Consider the following 14,050-nt stretch of genomic DNA (forward strand, 5'->3'; position numbering starts at 1 on the left):
TTATTTATCGTCTTAACTAGTGTTATATAACCGCTAGATTGTTTATAAAGTTTAAAAGTGGTAGGGTATATTCTACCTTCCTTAACTTTATAGTACTGCATAACCGCATAAATGGCCCTATCGCGTTAATAAACCTCCTCTTTAAATGTAGTACCTAGTAGGCTAATAACCGCATTAACTAATTCCTTTTGTTCTAATAATATGCCCTTATAAAGATCCGTTATTACCCTAGCCTCTATATTAACTTAAACGCCAGTAAGCTGCAGTTTAATATTATATACTAATTACTCCTATTCCTAGGTCTCCTTAATATCTTTAAGAAGTATATACTGCTAGCGTTGCCTTTCCTTATTAATTTTGCTATTAAACGCCTTATACTTTAGATATTTCGTAGCTTTGCCTTTAAGACGGTATTTAAGTTACTCTTTTTGCTTAAGCAGAGAATAGATAGTAGGATAATTGTTAACTAATAAAGATTATTCTATTATAAGCCGCCGCGGTTATTAAGGATTAATTAAACGGCTTATAGTATAAGCGGCCCGCATTAATACATCTTAGGGCTAAAGGCCTTAGATAATCGCCTATATATCTGCTATAATATATTATAATAGGTAGTACTTTAAGAACGTTCGTATATCGGTATACTGCATTATTAGGTTTTATATGGCCTCGCTAACATTGCCTATATTTCTCTTTAATGCTTTTAATAGAAAGGCCGGTTGTAACGGAGCTTACTATTTTTATTAAATGCCTTTCCGGCACTATATCTAAGCAAATATAGGTAAGAGACCTAAGCAAAGCTAGTAATCTCTCTAAGCCCTTTAGCCTAGAGTGTAAGGGTAAAGTATAAAAGAGTATAAGAAATGGTTTAGCTATTTAGAGTCCTTACTAACCGGCGGAATATGGGAATATTGTCTAGTTTCTGATTTAGCTGTAATAGTAGCTTATTATAACCTGGCTTAATATAGAGCCTATTTAGCTCTTTAGGAGATATAAGGTTATATACTGTAAACGCCTAATTAGTAAAAAGGAGATTAAGAAGGAAGATATGGGGGCTAAAGTTAAGGGATAGGTTGTAGATAATTTTAGGAATAGGGAAGGTATTTCTAGTTAGCAGGTAAGCATTAGTACTTATTTTATAACGTTATAAATGGTAGTAACTAAAAGAAAAGGATGGAACTTTAAGAACCTATATATCTTTTACACTAAGGTACTCCTTTATAAATTTAAATATAAATTCTAATAAAATACGGTGGGGCCTACCCTCTAGGTTCTAGAGTAGTGTAACCCTAATATGCCGATAGTAGAGATTAAGGAGGGCTTAGGGCCAATTTATAGTAAAACTACCTAGTTATAGATATAGCTGGAGTAGTATCCTATGGCGTCTATAGGAGTACCTCTTTTTAGTTATTATTAGGTTTATCCGTAGCACTTTTATAAGGTCCTTTATATATATATAGGGCTTCTTTAACCCTATCTTCTTTAAGCTATACTTCTTAGCCAGCTTTCTAAGCACCTAACTTCTAAAATTAGTTATATCTAAAGCCTGGGGTATATAATATCTAAAAGCAGTTAGAATATGCTTACCTTATATATGTTCCTATTTAGCTAACCATTAAGCTTCGCACTAGTCGCTCTTTTATATATAAGGTGGTAGACTTTCTAGTATATTCTAAGGGAGCTTAATACCTTAGTCCCGCGGCACCTCTTTCCTCCTTTCCCTTAGCGTTAATTAAGTAGCTAGTTAAAAAAGCTATAGAGAATGCGAAAAGAGACGGTTATATAGGCCTTTTAAGGGTCTTTTTTTAAGTACGCCTAGAACCTATGCCACACGTTAGCGCTATTAGGGTAGTGTAACGCGGTAGGGAAATAGAAAGAGATGGGCTGCTTACTAGCACTACTACTCTTTAATGCGGTTAAGTAGACGGGTACTACTAGGTTTATAATCCTCCTTTATATATTCTGCTTCGTTAAACATATTAAGCTGTTTAAGGTAGTACTTAGGCGGGTAGTTTTTATTAGCAAGGAGCCATGCCTAATTATCATTGTTATCGTTACTATAGGTATTAATGTCGGTTAAGTCTATACTGGAACTAGCTTTATTAGTTTTTAAATCTACGTATTTACTCTCCTTAGACGAAGAGTATTTGTCTAATAGGTATCGTCGTATATTACGTTATTGTCGGCGAATATATTAAAGAAAGGAGGGTTAGTGTAATGCTGCTGTTAATAAATGCTTAAAGATAAGTAAGGTGGATGGTAAGTAGAACAGGCAGGTCTAACGGGAGAAGAGAAGATAGGTAGCTACTTATAGTTAATAAGCAAGGGCGAAGCCATCTTAAATATGCTAGCCAGCTAAATTTAAAGGGGCCTATTTTAGCGCCTAATAGTAATAGAAGTGAAGACAGTTTGCTAGAGTCTAAAGGTATGCAAGTATACGGCGTACCTGGGCGTACTTTGGCGTTAAAAAAGGCCAAGGGTGCCTTGCTCTGTTGCTGGCATTATTTGCGCCTAGGCTAGGCCAATATAGGCAATCCGGACAGCCTTGGCGCTTGGGCCACCAGCCGTAGGTTTTGGGGGGTTTTCGGGCAAATCGGCCTCAGAAAACGGCGTTATAAACCGCTAAAAACGGCGGCCAAGTCGCCGTCTGATTGTTTAAGGTAGTAAATACTAGGGGATCTAGTAGTTATTTAGATTATTATAGTATAGTAGTTAGCTTAGGGTAAGAGACTACTATAGGTTCGGGGCTTACGTTCCGCGTATTTATCTCTAAAGATAGCGTTTAGTCTTAAGGTCCTAGTATAGGCATCTTAAGAGTACGGACTTCTTCTTAGAGGTCCTTAATTAATTACCAGTGTCGTACTTCTTATTTAGCTTATTATTAATTTAAAATAGCTTAGTTTTATATAAGGGCGTCTATAAAAGACTTCTATATCCTTACTAATTATTCTTAGAGTGCGGATATAATGCTAGTGGCCGTTATAGGAGCTTTAGGTTTATTCTGCATATTAATAGTAGTATAGGTAGTTAATATAACGTAGTATTACGGAGTAAGTATAGGCGGTAATAATATATAGCAAGGTAGATATTATTAAGCTATATATATAAACTATATAAGGTAGTTAAGATATTATATAAGGAAAAATGTAGGAAAATAGGAAAAAAGGGTATATATTATTAGCTTAGTTGCTTAGTTAATATATATATAGAGCAAAATAGGATTTAAGAAGTAGTCCTAGTAGAACTTAGTAGGACTTAGTGGAACTTAGCGGAAGAATATAGATTGCTATAGATTGCCGTCTTATAGTCGGCCTTTAGTTACTAAGTGGGAAAAACAGGTAGATGTATATAAGGTATTATAGGAGTGTCCTATAACATATATATACTCTAATTAATATAAAGATCTATTCTAGCTCTGCTCCTACTACCTTTAATATTTAAACCCTAACTATAGACCTTACAGGTGCTATACTAGGTAAGCACTAAAGGGGCGCTAGTTAGGTATTAGTAGTAATATTGGCCTATAAGGGCTTTATTATATACGTTATTAGTATTCCCTATAACTTTATAGCCTCTTTAATACGCCTGAGCCTAATTTCTATAGTATTTTAGTTTCTATTATATTTTATCTAAAGTTCCTAAGTAATTTGTCCTGCCTATTAGGCCATACGCGTTACTCCTACTCGTAGGTATTTATCCTCTCCCTTCCTTAAATCTTCCTTAATATCTTTTAGGATATTTATAAGTTTCTGCTATTTCTGGTTATTATCCTTTAGTTATTATAGTTAGGTTACCCCCTATTAGGTTTATTATAGTATCGCGTTTTTCTATATATTGACCTACCTTTAAGTCTACTACAACCCTTCTATATTATATAGGCTTTCTAGCTATAATGCGTATATTGGTTTTAGGGCATAATATACTATAGATTTATTTAGGAATGGTTGTTTCTTTATTAGGTAAGTATTAGGCGTATATTACTACTATAGTGGCCTTTTAGGCTTAATGTAGACTTACTAATAGGCTAGGTACATAGGTAAATAGGAAAGTTAGTAATATAAATATAACTAGTAGAGTAGGTTACTTAATAAATTAACTTTAATTATATTCTAAAATTTACTACAAAGAAAAGAACTATTTAGGTAAGGACTATAGTCCTTTAAATATATAATACTGCGCCTAAGAAATATACTAAGTATATTAGTATATTAGTACGTTAGTATATTCTTTATATTTCTATATACTAAACTTATAATATAATCTTATATATAACTTAGCTACCCCTTATTCTATAGCTTAATTAGTTTTAGCGCCTTTTATACTATCTTAACTAACCTATTTATATCTCTTTTTAGTAGCGTAGCTACTACTAATATAAGGTCTATAATACTATCTCCCTCCTTTTTATCTTAATCCTTAAAGATACCCTATATCTCTAAGTTGTTTATTAAAGGTATAACATTTCTATTTCTAATTTAGTAACCTTTATTATTCCTAATACCTCTTATTAGATCCTTATTCTCTAAATATTATAACTAGCTTATTATAACTATTCTTTTACTCTATTAAAAATAGAGATTTAACTGCCAGTTTTAGGGGGTTCTATTGCCGTTTTTAAAGATCGCGTTATTAAAACTCCCTACTACCCTAAGCCTCTTACTTTCCGCCCTATACCCTTTACTTTTTAATAAACAGACTATAATCCTTCTATGCGCCTAGCACTAAAGCTATATATACTCTATAGCTTCTACCTCTAATCCGTTTAATCTAAGCCCCGTTTTTTTAATTCTCTACCCTCTTATCTCCTTAACCCTATATTACTCTTTAGATCCTTCCCACTATTATTACCCTCTAGGTCCTTCCTGCTGTTACTGCCCTAAGTTCTCTTCTAGCTCCCTAAAATGCAGCGTACTTAATTATTAAATTATAGCTTATTATCTAACGTTACTAATAATAAGTTTATATATATAGATAGCGATGGTAATAGCTATAGAACAAAACCGACTATCTTTGGCAATAATGCTAATAGTAATGCCGATAGTAACGCTAACTGCGACGCTAATAGTGGCATTAACTGTAACGCTAATAGCATTATTAGATCTAATAATACTTATAAAGCGCCTCTTTAAGGAATCCAATTTTATAACGTAGGACTATCCTAATAGTAGTACGAATCTCCTTAACCGTATTAAAGATTAATGGTATTAGTAAGTAATAACCTATTCTACGGCTTTTTCTTAGGCTTAACCTAGAGCTTATAATTTCTAGATACTATACTTATATAAGGAAAGATTGTAAGAAAACGTACTAAGTCCTCTTACTTTAGCTACTTTATAGCTTTTTTTAACTAGCTTTTGAATTAGAAATAAGGGAAGAGAGATAGAAAATAGTGCGGGATAATGCTTTCTAGCTCGTTTAGTATATACTAGAAGTACTATCGCCTTATATATAAGAGAGCAACTAGTAGAAAAATTACTAGTAAATTAACCCGCTAAATATATAAGGTAATTACGTTTTTAGTTAACCCTTTAGCCTAGCAAAGTAAGGTAAATCTAAGATATCTTTTCTAGATACTTTAGAAACTAGTAAAGAAATATAGCTTAAGTAATAAGAAAGATATATATAGTTAGGCAATATTAGATATAAGTCTATTTCTTATTATAGCTAGGCCTTTACACTATAAGCTAACCTAAAGCTCTTCTTAACCTATGCTACCAACATATAATAATTATACTTATTTATAACCTAGAAGGTAGGCGTTATAAGATCGTGCCTAAGTTTATATTTAAATTTATTAAGGAATATCTTAGCATAAAAAAAGCGTATATTCCCTTTTTACCCTATTTCTCTCCTTATGCTTATAGAGAACTAGTAATACTTTCCCAATTCCTAAGATTATCTTCAACCCTTTATTTATTTTTAGCCTTTATATCTTTCTTCTAGGCGTTCTTTTTATTAATAAAGCTTTTATAGCCCCTAATCTAACGTCCATAAAGCAGCGTAGTAAGCTATATATTAAGCCTAAGCGCAATAAGCTGCCGTTACTACTCTATTTAGACCTAGATAATATCCCTATATTTTAGCAATCAATTAAAACTTTCTAGGGCTATAAGGTCTCGCCTAACCAGACTTTACTATACTTAACTCTTTTGCCGTATGTTAAGGACCTTAGCGTAATTATAGGATTTTAGCAAGTTACGCGCCTATATAGTCTCCGTTATAACGCAGGCAAAGTATTTAATAAAAATAGTAAGTTCTATTATATAGAGCTAGTTCTACTAAGACCTTTTTAACGCCTATACTACCTAGGTAATGTAAGTAATGCCCTTTAAAACCTAATAGTGTAGTATGCTAATACTTAAACATTCCTAAAGCACTACCTTTTCTAGCGTATTGGCGTAGATATATAGGTAATTATTTAAGGCTTAAAGCCTTAAGAAAAGTTAATAAAAGCAGTATACTAAATAAGCCGATTAATTAACCTATAGCGGCTATAGCACCTAATAAAAGAATAATTCTTATTAGTTAACGAGAACCTACGTATTCGTTCCTTAAGTATAAAATACTAAAAGCTTAGCCGGGAAATTATAAATAAAAGGCAACGTTAAAGAAATGCGCTATTTAAAAATATTAAGAAGAATTAGGATAATGAATAAGCTATAATTAATATTAAGCGGCAACTTTTTAAGGTTATATTTAGCGAGGATGTTAAAACAACCTTAGAATTATGCGATAATAAATTAGACGAATATAAACGCCTTATTAAGGTATTTATAACGCTTCTTAGTACGTTATTAGAAGATAAGATAAGATAAGTAGACGCAATAATGTCATTAATGCGGTTATAGATTACTGCAACGTTAAGGAAGGTAGAGTATATTAGCTAAGTTAAGATTATAGAAGATATTAAGATTTTAGAAGCGGCTAAAGCGCTAAAGAGGGCAAAGGCATCCTTATATAAGGAGAAAGATAAATAAAAACTTTATCTGCCTTAGGAACTAAAAGCTACTAATTAGTAAGCATATATATATAAGTTCTATACTCTAGCTGCTCTTATAAAATATTTCTAAAGTAGGTATTTCTCTAAACTTTTATAGTAAGGTATAATTAAATATAACGTTTATAAAGTAACCCTTAAATATAAAATACATCTCTAGAACTATGCGCTTAGTATAAATAGGACTCTTTTTTAGTTATTGCGCGCTTATCTTATTATTATTTACTACTTTTTATTTTATTTTAGTCTGTTATTATCTAATCCTATTCTAGTATTTAGTAGAATAGATATAATAACTAGGATTTTATAATTTGTCTAAGGGGGCAAAGAGTAATAGGTAATAGGTAAGGTAAGAGTAAGGTAAGGTAAAGATAAAGGATAAAATAAAGGGTAAGGTAAGGGGTAAGGTAAGGGGTAGCTAATAGGAGATAGATAATATAGTTGCTATATAATATCTAACAGACCAACTATAGACAAGATATATATTTAAATTTCTTAAATTAACCTAAATAGAGAAAGGAAAAGAAGTATTATATAATAACTTCCTATTTAAGCTAATCTCCTAAGCTATATATCTTTACTTATATATAACGCTGGCACCTTTTATAACGAAGTATATAAGGGTAATTAGGCAAGAGAGTGGGACCATGCAACGCCACAAATTCCCCGGAGAAGCGGCTGAGGCACCTGAGATAACCACGTTCCCACGTTCCGAATCGTGACACGTGACTCGTCATGTGACTTGGCTACCCCTCGTCCCATGATGCGACTGGTTCCAGCGCCTCCCGCGCTTCCACCACTAGTCCGTTCATGTCTTCTCTTAGTAGTCGTACTGCTGTCGATATAAGGTCCGTAACACCGCCTATCTTTCCAGCTCCTTAGGATTCTTGGTACGTAGGCTAAATTTAGGGTGGCGCTTAAGAAATCTATTAGTCCAATAGCTACTATAGAGTGGTGGTTCTTCTAGGCCGGTGTAACGCGATCTAAGTATGCAATTATACTCCCACTTAAGCTCCTAAACTGTTGCACGCGTTCTAAGCGCGTTACGGCGATATAGCTATATTAGAAGGGCCTTTTCCTTGTGTGGAGTAAGTAGTAGGTTGTAAGCTGGTAGTCCAGGCTGTGTAGGGAGTCCATTGACGCGATTCTTGACGCGGTTGTATTTGGCATGGAAATGGCGCGCAGCAGAAGGAAACTCATGGGCTGTATAGGCAGCAAAGGCCTTTTGGACCTTAGCGTCATCTTCAAGAGGATCAGAAGTCATGGTTGTGGTGTAACTATTACGGTTCAAAGTTCGAGGTTATTTCTGGGTTCCTTGCTGGGCTGTGCACCGTGCTGGCAGCCACCTAGCTAGCTAGGTGGTGTTGGTTGAGTTTACGAAAATCAAAACGCCACGGGTAATAGCGCCTGGGACAAGCACTGCTTAAAACAGCGAGCAAACCATCTGAAAATGGACGTCAGTGTCCCTGGACATAGAGTTATACTGGTAGTTTTTCAATATGGCACCTCATTTATTGTAGGTATCCTTAGGCGAGGACGTAGGAGGAAAGGCTTCATGCACAACACTTTCAAGGTCGCCAATCAGCTGAATAGTAGGGCGACCACAAAACTACGGCGGCCATGCATTCCATTGGTGGACCTGATTTCCTGACCCAGCCAGACAACCCTACAAAGAGTGCATCGGATCCTGACACGATCGAATCTGGAACGATTGTCCGGGTTGCAGTTCCTGGAATCGAGGTCACACTGAAAGCATATTTTTCTCTAAATCACCCACTATTGCATAACCCTAATAGTTACATATGGCATTATCCGTCAATAAGACCCCGTTCGTTTCCTCGGGCGAGCAATGGGACGAAAAGTATGATATCCTCGTTATGCTCTGGCGTGGAATGACTCTTAGCGAGCTACGGACCGTAATGGAAAAGTCATACGGTTTTCGTGCCACGTAGGCCCCCCTGTCTTTTCTGAGATAACTGATCACTCGGATGACTGATGGGTAGCAGCGAAAATCAATACAAGAGAAAATTCAATGAGTGGTATAGTAAAGGCATGCTTCCACGGAAAAAGCGCAGAAAGATTGTGCAACAGGCAATGACAGGAGAGGATGAGAGAGATCTAGAACTGGAGAGCGAGCCTGGTGTGGCGTCTACGCGTGCCCTGGGTTATACTGTTCGTGCGGTTGCAGAAGATTCAATAGGAGATACTGGAGATCTCAGAGGTTTATTTGGTGAAGGTGCGTTTTGACGGCGTGACGGATCCCACTAGGAGTCAATTGAGTTAGTGGTTTATCTCATGATTCCACAGATCCACAGTCTCAACTCGTTCGTCACACCTCGAGCAGCGGCACTGCGAACCCCAACCCTGAAACTGGTCTTGAACCCACCAAAATAAGCTCCGCCCAACATACTCAACAACACCAATTTAAACAGCTCCTCGCTGACCTCTGGGACGCATATTTTGATGTTGGTTTTGAAGGTGATGCTGAAGTCACAGTGGCTGATGCTGTCAGAGCTATGGGAGAATTCATCATCGAAGAATCCGCGAAGCCAGATCTATCGGCTGTCACCGATTGTGCTGGCGATGTGGATCTCATGCGAATAGTCAGTGGACTGCTCTGCCCTGAATTTCCGAACCAGGTTCAAAGGCTCCAGACATTGTTGCCGGATCATGACGCTAGACCATACTGCAGCGACTATACTGGATTGAGCCCCCCAAATATGTTATACAGAGATCCTCTAATCTATTGTGTAAGTAGCTCCCTCTATCTCCAGCGCTTAACCTAAGGTTAGAGCCACGCTAATTCAAGCTTTCGATGCAGTGCGAGTGCGGGTTGGGACCATATAACCCGGAGCTATTCGTTGGTTGTGTAATGTACAACTGCAATGATCATGAGTTCTGCGATAAATGCATTAAAGAGTAGGGATGGCAATGAGCAAGTAAACTGGCCTGAAGGCTGTACATAAAGCCGTGCAAGAGGTATTCAATAGTGAAATCTTATCTGAGAGGCCACTAATATGGTCATTGGTCTGTGGTAGCTTGTAAGGTGCTCATATCAACCTTTACGCGAAACCCGCACGATCCATCAACTTGGGTTGCTTGCTTGCTACCCACTCTGAGTCCAAGTTCCTGGGTATAATCCTATCGTCCCTGTCAACCCTGCCACACATGTATGAGTTTTCGGAGTCCGAGTGCGGTACTGTTCAAACATAAATCCTGCAATTTGACTTTCGGAATTTAACTTTAGTTAATTATATCTATTATTTATTGGATAGTTGCTTCACAATTTTTTCCTATGTCTTCATCCAACGGTTTCTTACTTCTGGGGTTTGGTGGCCACAGGGCAGGAAATGATATTCTTTGAAACTAACGCACCTGTTAAGTAAGATATCATTCGCATTATGCGTGTGGGTTTGGGTTATACTAAAGGTTCCGGACGTGTTAGTACTCTATGCCTATAAGGCATGTAGCGGTAATGGGGGGTCTTTCGAAAGTTGGATGTTCGGGTCTCGCTTAGTTTGCTTAACTTCTCGTCTGTGCTAAGATTGCATAGTGAAGTTTTCATGTGAATGTAGGGCTGAGGTCCGGTCAAAAACGTTTTCACTAGCGTTGATGTTGATTGTGTGGGGCTCGCCGAGAATCAAGGGTTATGGTTGGCTAGTCTCTGGGCTGCGGCCTAATCGACGCCCGCTCAACCTCTCGTGTACGCTAAAATTGCAGCGAGTTCGTCTCGTCTTCGTGGACCTCTCACACAATCTTTATCGCGATGCAATGTGAGGACGGTGGGTCTATATACTAGAACGCCATCACGCCACCGCAGGAAGCTCCTGTGAACGTCGCCTACACTTTCCCTCCCGGCCAGCAATTTTCAACCTCTCGTTCATGCTAAAATTGCAGTGCTTCGTGTTTCTAGCCTACCTTTGCATCGTGAGCTAAAGAACTCGCACGGCTAATTCGTGTAGGGCGAGCTGTTCCCCACTGGGTACCCCGCAAGTCTATAGTAAAATCGCAGTGCTGTTAATGGTTTCATACTCATACGGAGTGCTTGCGTGAGAGTAAGGAATTGTTCTATCTCCGATTCACGATAAAATTTCGGTGCTCGACTTATACGCTTAACTGCTTTAGCCCTAGCTGACGCCTGCTAACCTCTCGTGTACGCTAAAATTACAGTGATTCGGGGCTCCGTTCTCCGTGAAACTGTGCTTCGTAGGGCTGTACCGGATGATGTATCAACCCGACTGGACGCTCATTCACAAATGATCACCAACTATACCTTTTTCCGAGACTAAAGATCATTCTAGAAGTAATGATGCTGGGTGAATTTCATTTCACGATATAAGAATTGAGTAGATATTCCAACCATAATTCGAACCCCCCTTGCTCCTTTACACAGGCATATTACCCTAGCAGCAAACCTCACCCCAACTAAACACCCCACTTCACCATCACAACCCAAAACCTTCAATAACAAAATCCAATCTCTACCCATCTTTTCCCTATCACCGTTCTCCCAAATACCCAGGTCTCCTCCCCTCGAACCCCTCCACCTCCCTAGGATCCGTAGGTCCTAGGACTCGAATACTCCGCTTCAGCTTCAGCAGCCTGACCTCACGGCTCCGCCTCCTGCGCGCCTCGAGCGCCTTCGCCAGGAACCCGGGCTTGCGCTCCTCAGCGTCCGCGTCCGCGTCTGGGTGCGCTATACGCCACGACGAGAGCTGCGGCTGCAGCTGCGGCGGGAGCGGAGGTAGTGTTGGGTCCGCGCGAGCGGGGTTGGTGGGGCGTTCGTGGACGAAGAGGGGGCGCTGCGGGGAGGGCGGGGTGGTGGAGTGGACGTGGGAAGGGACGGAGAGGGAACCGAGCGAGGCGCGCAGCTTGTCGTAGGCGTTGTGTGCGTTTGCGAGGGCTTTGGGGGTGAGCGAGGGAAGGGACGTTTTATGGCTGTGGCTGTGGCTGTGGCTGTGCGTGGGGCTGGGGAGGGGAGTCCGGGCGCCGCGCTCCATGCTTGCTGGGTAGGAGGACGAGTGCTGTGGGCTTGAGGAGGCTTGGAGGATGCTCGTGAGGCTGATTCGAGGTTCCTGCAGCGCAAAGTGTGGATGTGGCGCTGGTTCGGTGGTGCGCGGTGAGGAGGCCAGAGCGGTGGGTAAGACTAGAGGTAGCGGTGGGACGTAGGCCGCTTTCTGCTTGCCCTTTTTATTTTGCTTCTTCACCGACGTAAGCGGTTTTGCGCGAGGGTAAAATTCTGAGAAGCGGTGGTCCGGGTTGGCGGGTTGACGCCTTGAGGGTTTTCGGACTCCGATGCCGCTCTTACCACTCTTCACACTAGCACTGGAGATGGTTTCTTGACGATGCGGAAGTGGAATTCGGAAGCCTCCGCTCGGGCTTTCTTGCTTCTGGACTTTGTTTGTGAGCGAGAGGGGTAGTGGCATCTTGAAGAGGGATTCTCGGCGCGATGCTGTGCGCTCGTTGGTTTTCTCAATCACGCCGTTGCCGTTTTCGTTACTGCGCTGTTCTCCGGAAGAGGCCTTTTGCCAAGAGAGTTGGCGAGGTATGAGCCCAGGATCCCGCACAAAATCATTGTGCCTTCCTTCACGAGCTCGGCCTTTTTTATCTGCATGGTGGTCGTGCACCGCAAGCCCCCGATATTGCTCCACTAGTAGGCTGTGATAGTTCATATCCTCATCTTCCCAGCTATCATTGTCTGTAACATTTTCCTTATTCTTCGCGCCTTGCGCCTGGCCTAGCATGAATCGTCGTTCAGTCTGGATGTAGTGTGTATAGTCACGGGTTCGAGGCGGTGTCTGACGAGATTTCGTTACGTTACGCTTTGGTATTGGTGGAGAGTTGGCTTTTTCGAGCCCCAGCGAAACGGCTGCTTTATATGGGGGAAAGCTGCGCAGTAGTGGTGGTTTAGAGGGAATGGATGAGGTTGGAGGAACTGGCTGGGGAGATGTTATGGGATGCACTTGCACGGCTTGAGTCTCGCTGTCTATTTTTTTCAAGTTTGCCACTGGCAACACTTGCGGTGGGCTTGGTGGAAGTGGCTTCGCCGGGGATTTTGGTGCAATATTGGCCAGCGGTGGAGGTAATGAAGATTGTGGAGGAGCACGAGATGCACTTAGATCGGAGTGAACGCCTTCAGGCACTGTAGTTGGCTTACTTTAGTTCACCGAACTAGGCTTTAATGGCAGTGTTGCACCTAACTCAGTGTTGGGCTCCGTTGGATCCGGAGGCGGGTCTGGCAGAATTGGTGAATATGTTCGTGGCTCTGAAACTGGAGGCAACGAGTGATTTACATCTGGTGATTGGGAATCCCCCGAACTGAAAGCGGTAGGCTGGAGATAAATTGTTTTTGACTGGGGTGATGGTTCGTTGCTGCTAGAACGCCAAGATGCCGGTGCCTCCCAAGCGTTGATGGCTCGACTATAGATGCTTGAGGAGCACTTTCGTGAAGCCGGCCGAGATGAGATCTCTTTGGCTGGCACTGGCGGCAAAGGTTTGCTCTCAGTGGGGTTGGCTGGTACAGATCTCATGAAAGATTTGAACGACCTGACTGGTTTCTCCATCCCTTCAAGCGATGACGAAGAGATGTTAGAATGTTTAAATGGAGGTCGTAGTTGCAGCTGCCGACTCTGATGCATGCCTCATAGTAACGCAGATGCTGTACGATGAGCAGCTTCAGCGCGAACTCGGCAATTGTCATTGCGAAGCTTTCTAGAATGGTTCGCAAGACAAAGAAATACAGTAATGCACGTGCTTGTAGTCTTCGACACTCACAGGGGGAACTGTGAGTCAGTGTGGACAAAGGCTGAACAAAGCCAGACTCTCCGTTTTCAGCAAAACCTACCAACTCACTCGAGTCTCCATTGCAGGAAAGCATGGAGGTTCTGCGTGTGGCATACGCCATTACTGTTATGGTTTCTAGAGTCAGTTTTCAATAACGCAATGACAAGAAACTGTTGAGAACTTTTGTAAATTGAGGAGAGTATGACAGTTGGACTTATTTAAGTGGCAGGTTAAACAAGCACCGATGCAGATATGAAGTCATCTTCGTTC

At 40.3% G+C, this 14,050-nt stretch overlaps 2 protein-coding genes across 2 annotated transcripts; one reads left to right on the forward strand and one right to left on the reverse strand.

Moving 5' to 3' along the window:
- Window positions 1-8,617: 8,617 nt before the first annotated feature.
- K441DRAFT_697105 (uncharacterized protein) lies at window positions 8,618-9,870 on the forward strand (the record flags this gene model as incomplete). Its single annotated transcript, XM_067652949.1, has 5 exons — window positions 8,618-8,737; window positions 8,794-8,945; window positions 9,004-9,233; window positions 9,305-9,747; window positions 9,790-9,870. 5 exons carry the CDS (start codon window positions 8,618-8,620, stop codon window positions 9,868-9,870), a joined length of 1,026 nt encoding a protein of 341 aa, XP_067503035.1.
- Window positions 9,871-12,948: 3,078 nt separating this feature from the next.
- On the reverse strand, window positions 12,949-13,836 carry K441DRAFT_139536 (uncharacterized protein). Its single transcript, XM_067640117.1, has one exon. It carries the CDS (start codon window positions 13,633-13,635, stop codon window positions 13,156-13,158), a length of 480 nt encoding a protein of 159 aa, XP_067503036.1. The 5' UTR covers window positions 13,636-13,836; the 3' UTR covers window positions 12,949-13,155.
- Window positions 13,837-14,050: the final 214 nt, after the last annotated feature.

The sequence above is a fragment of the Cenococcum geophilum genome, assembly GCF_001692895.1.
Source record: "Cenococcum geophilum 1.58 unplaced genomic scaffold K441scaffold_26, whole genome shotgun sequence".
NCBI lineage: Eukaryota > Fungi > Ascomycota > Dothideomycetes > Gloniales > Gloniaceae > Cenococcum > Cenococcum geophilum.

What these genes read in the sequence shown, in the direction of transcription:
- K441DRAFT_139536 (XM_067640117.1), bottom strand. Translation starts at nt 13,635, where the DNA reads ATGCATCAGAGTCGGCAGCTGCAACTACGACCTCCATTTAAACATTCT.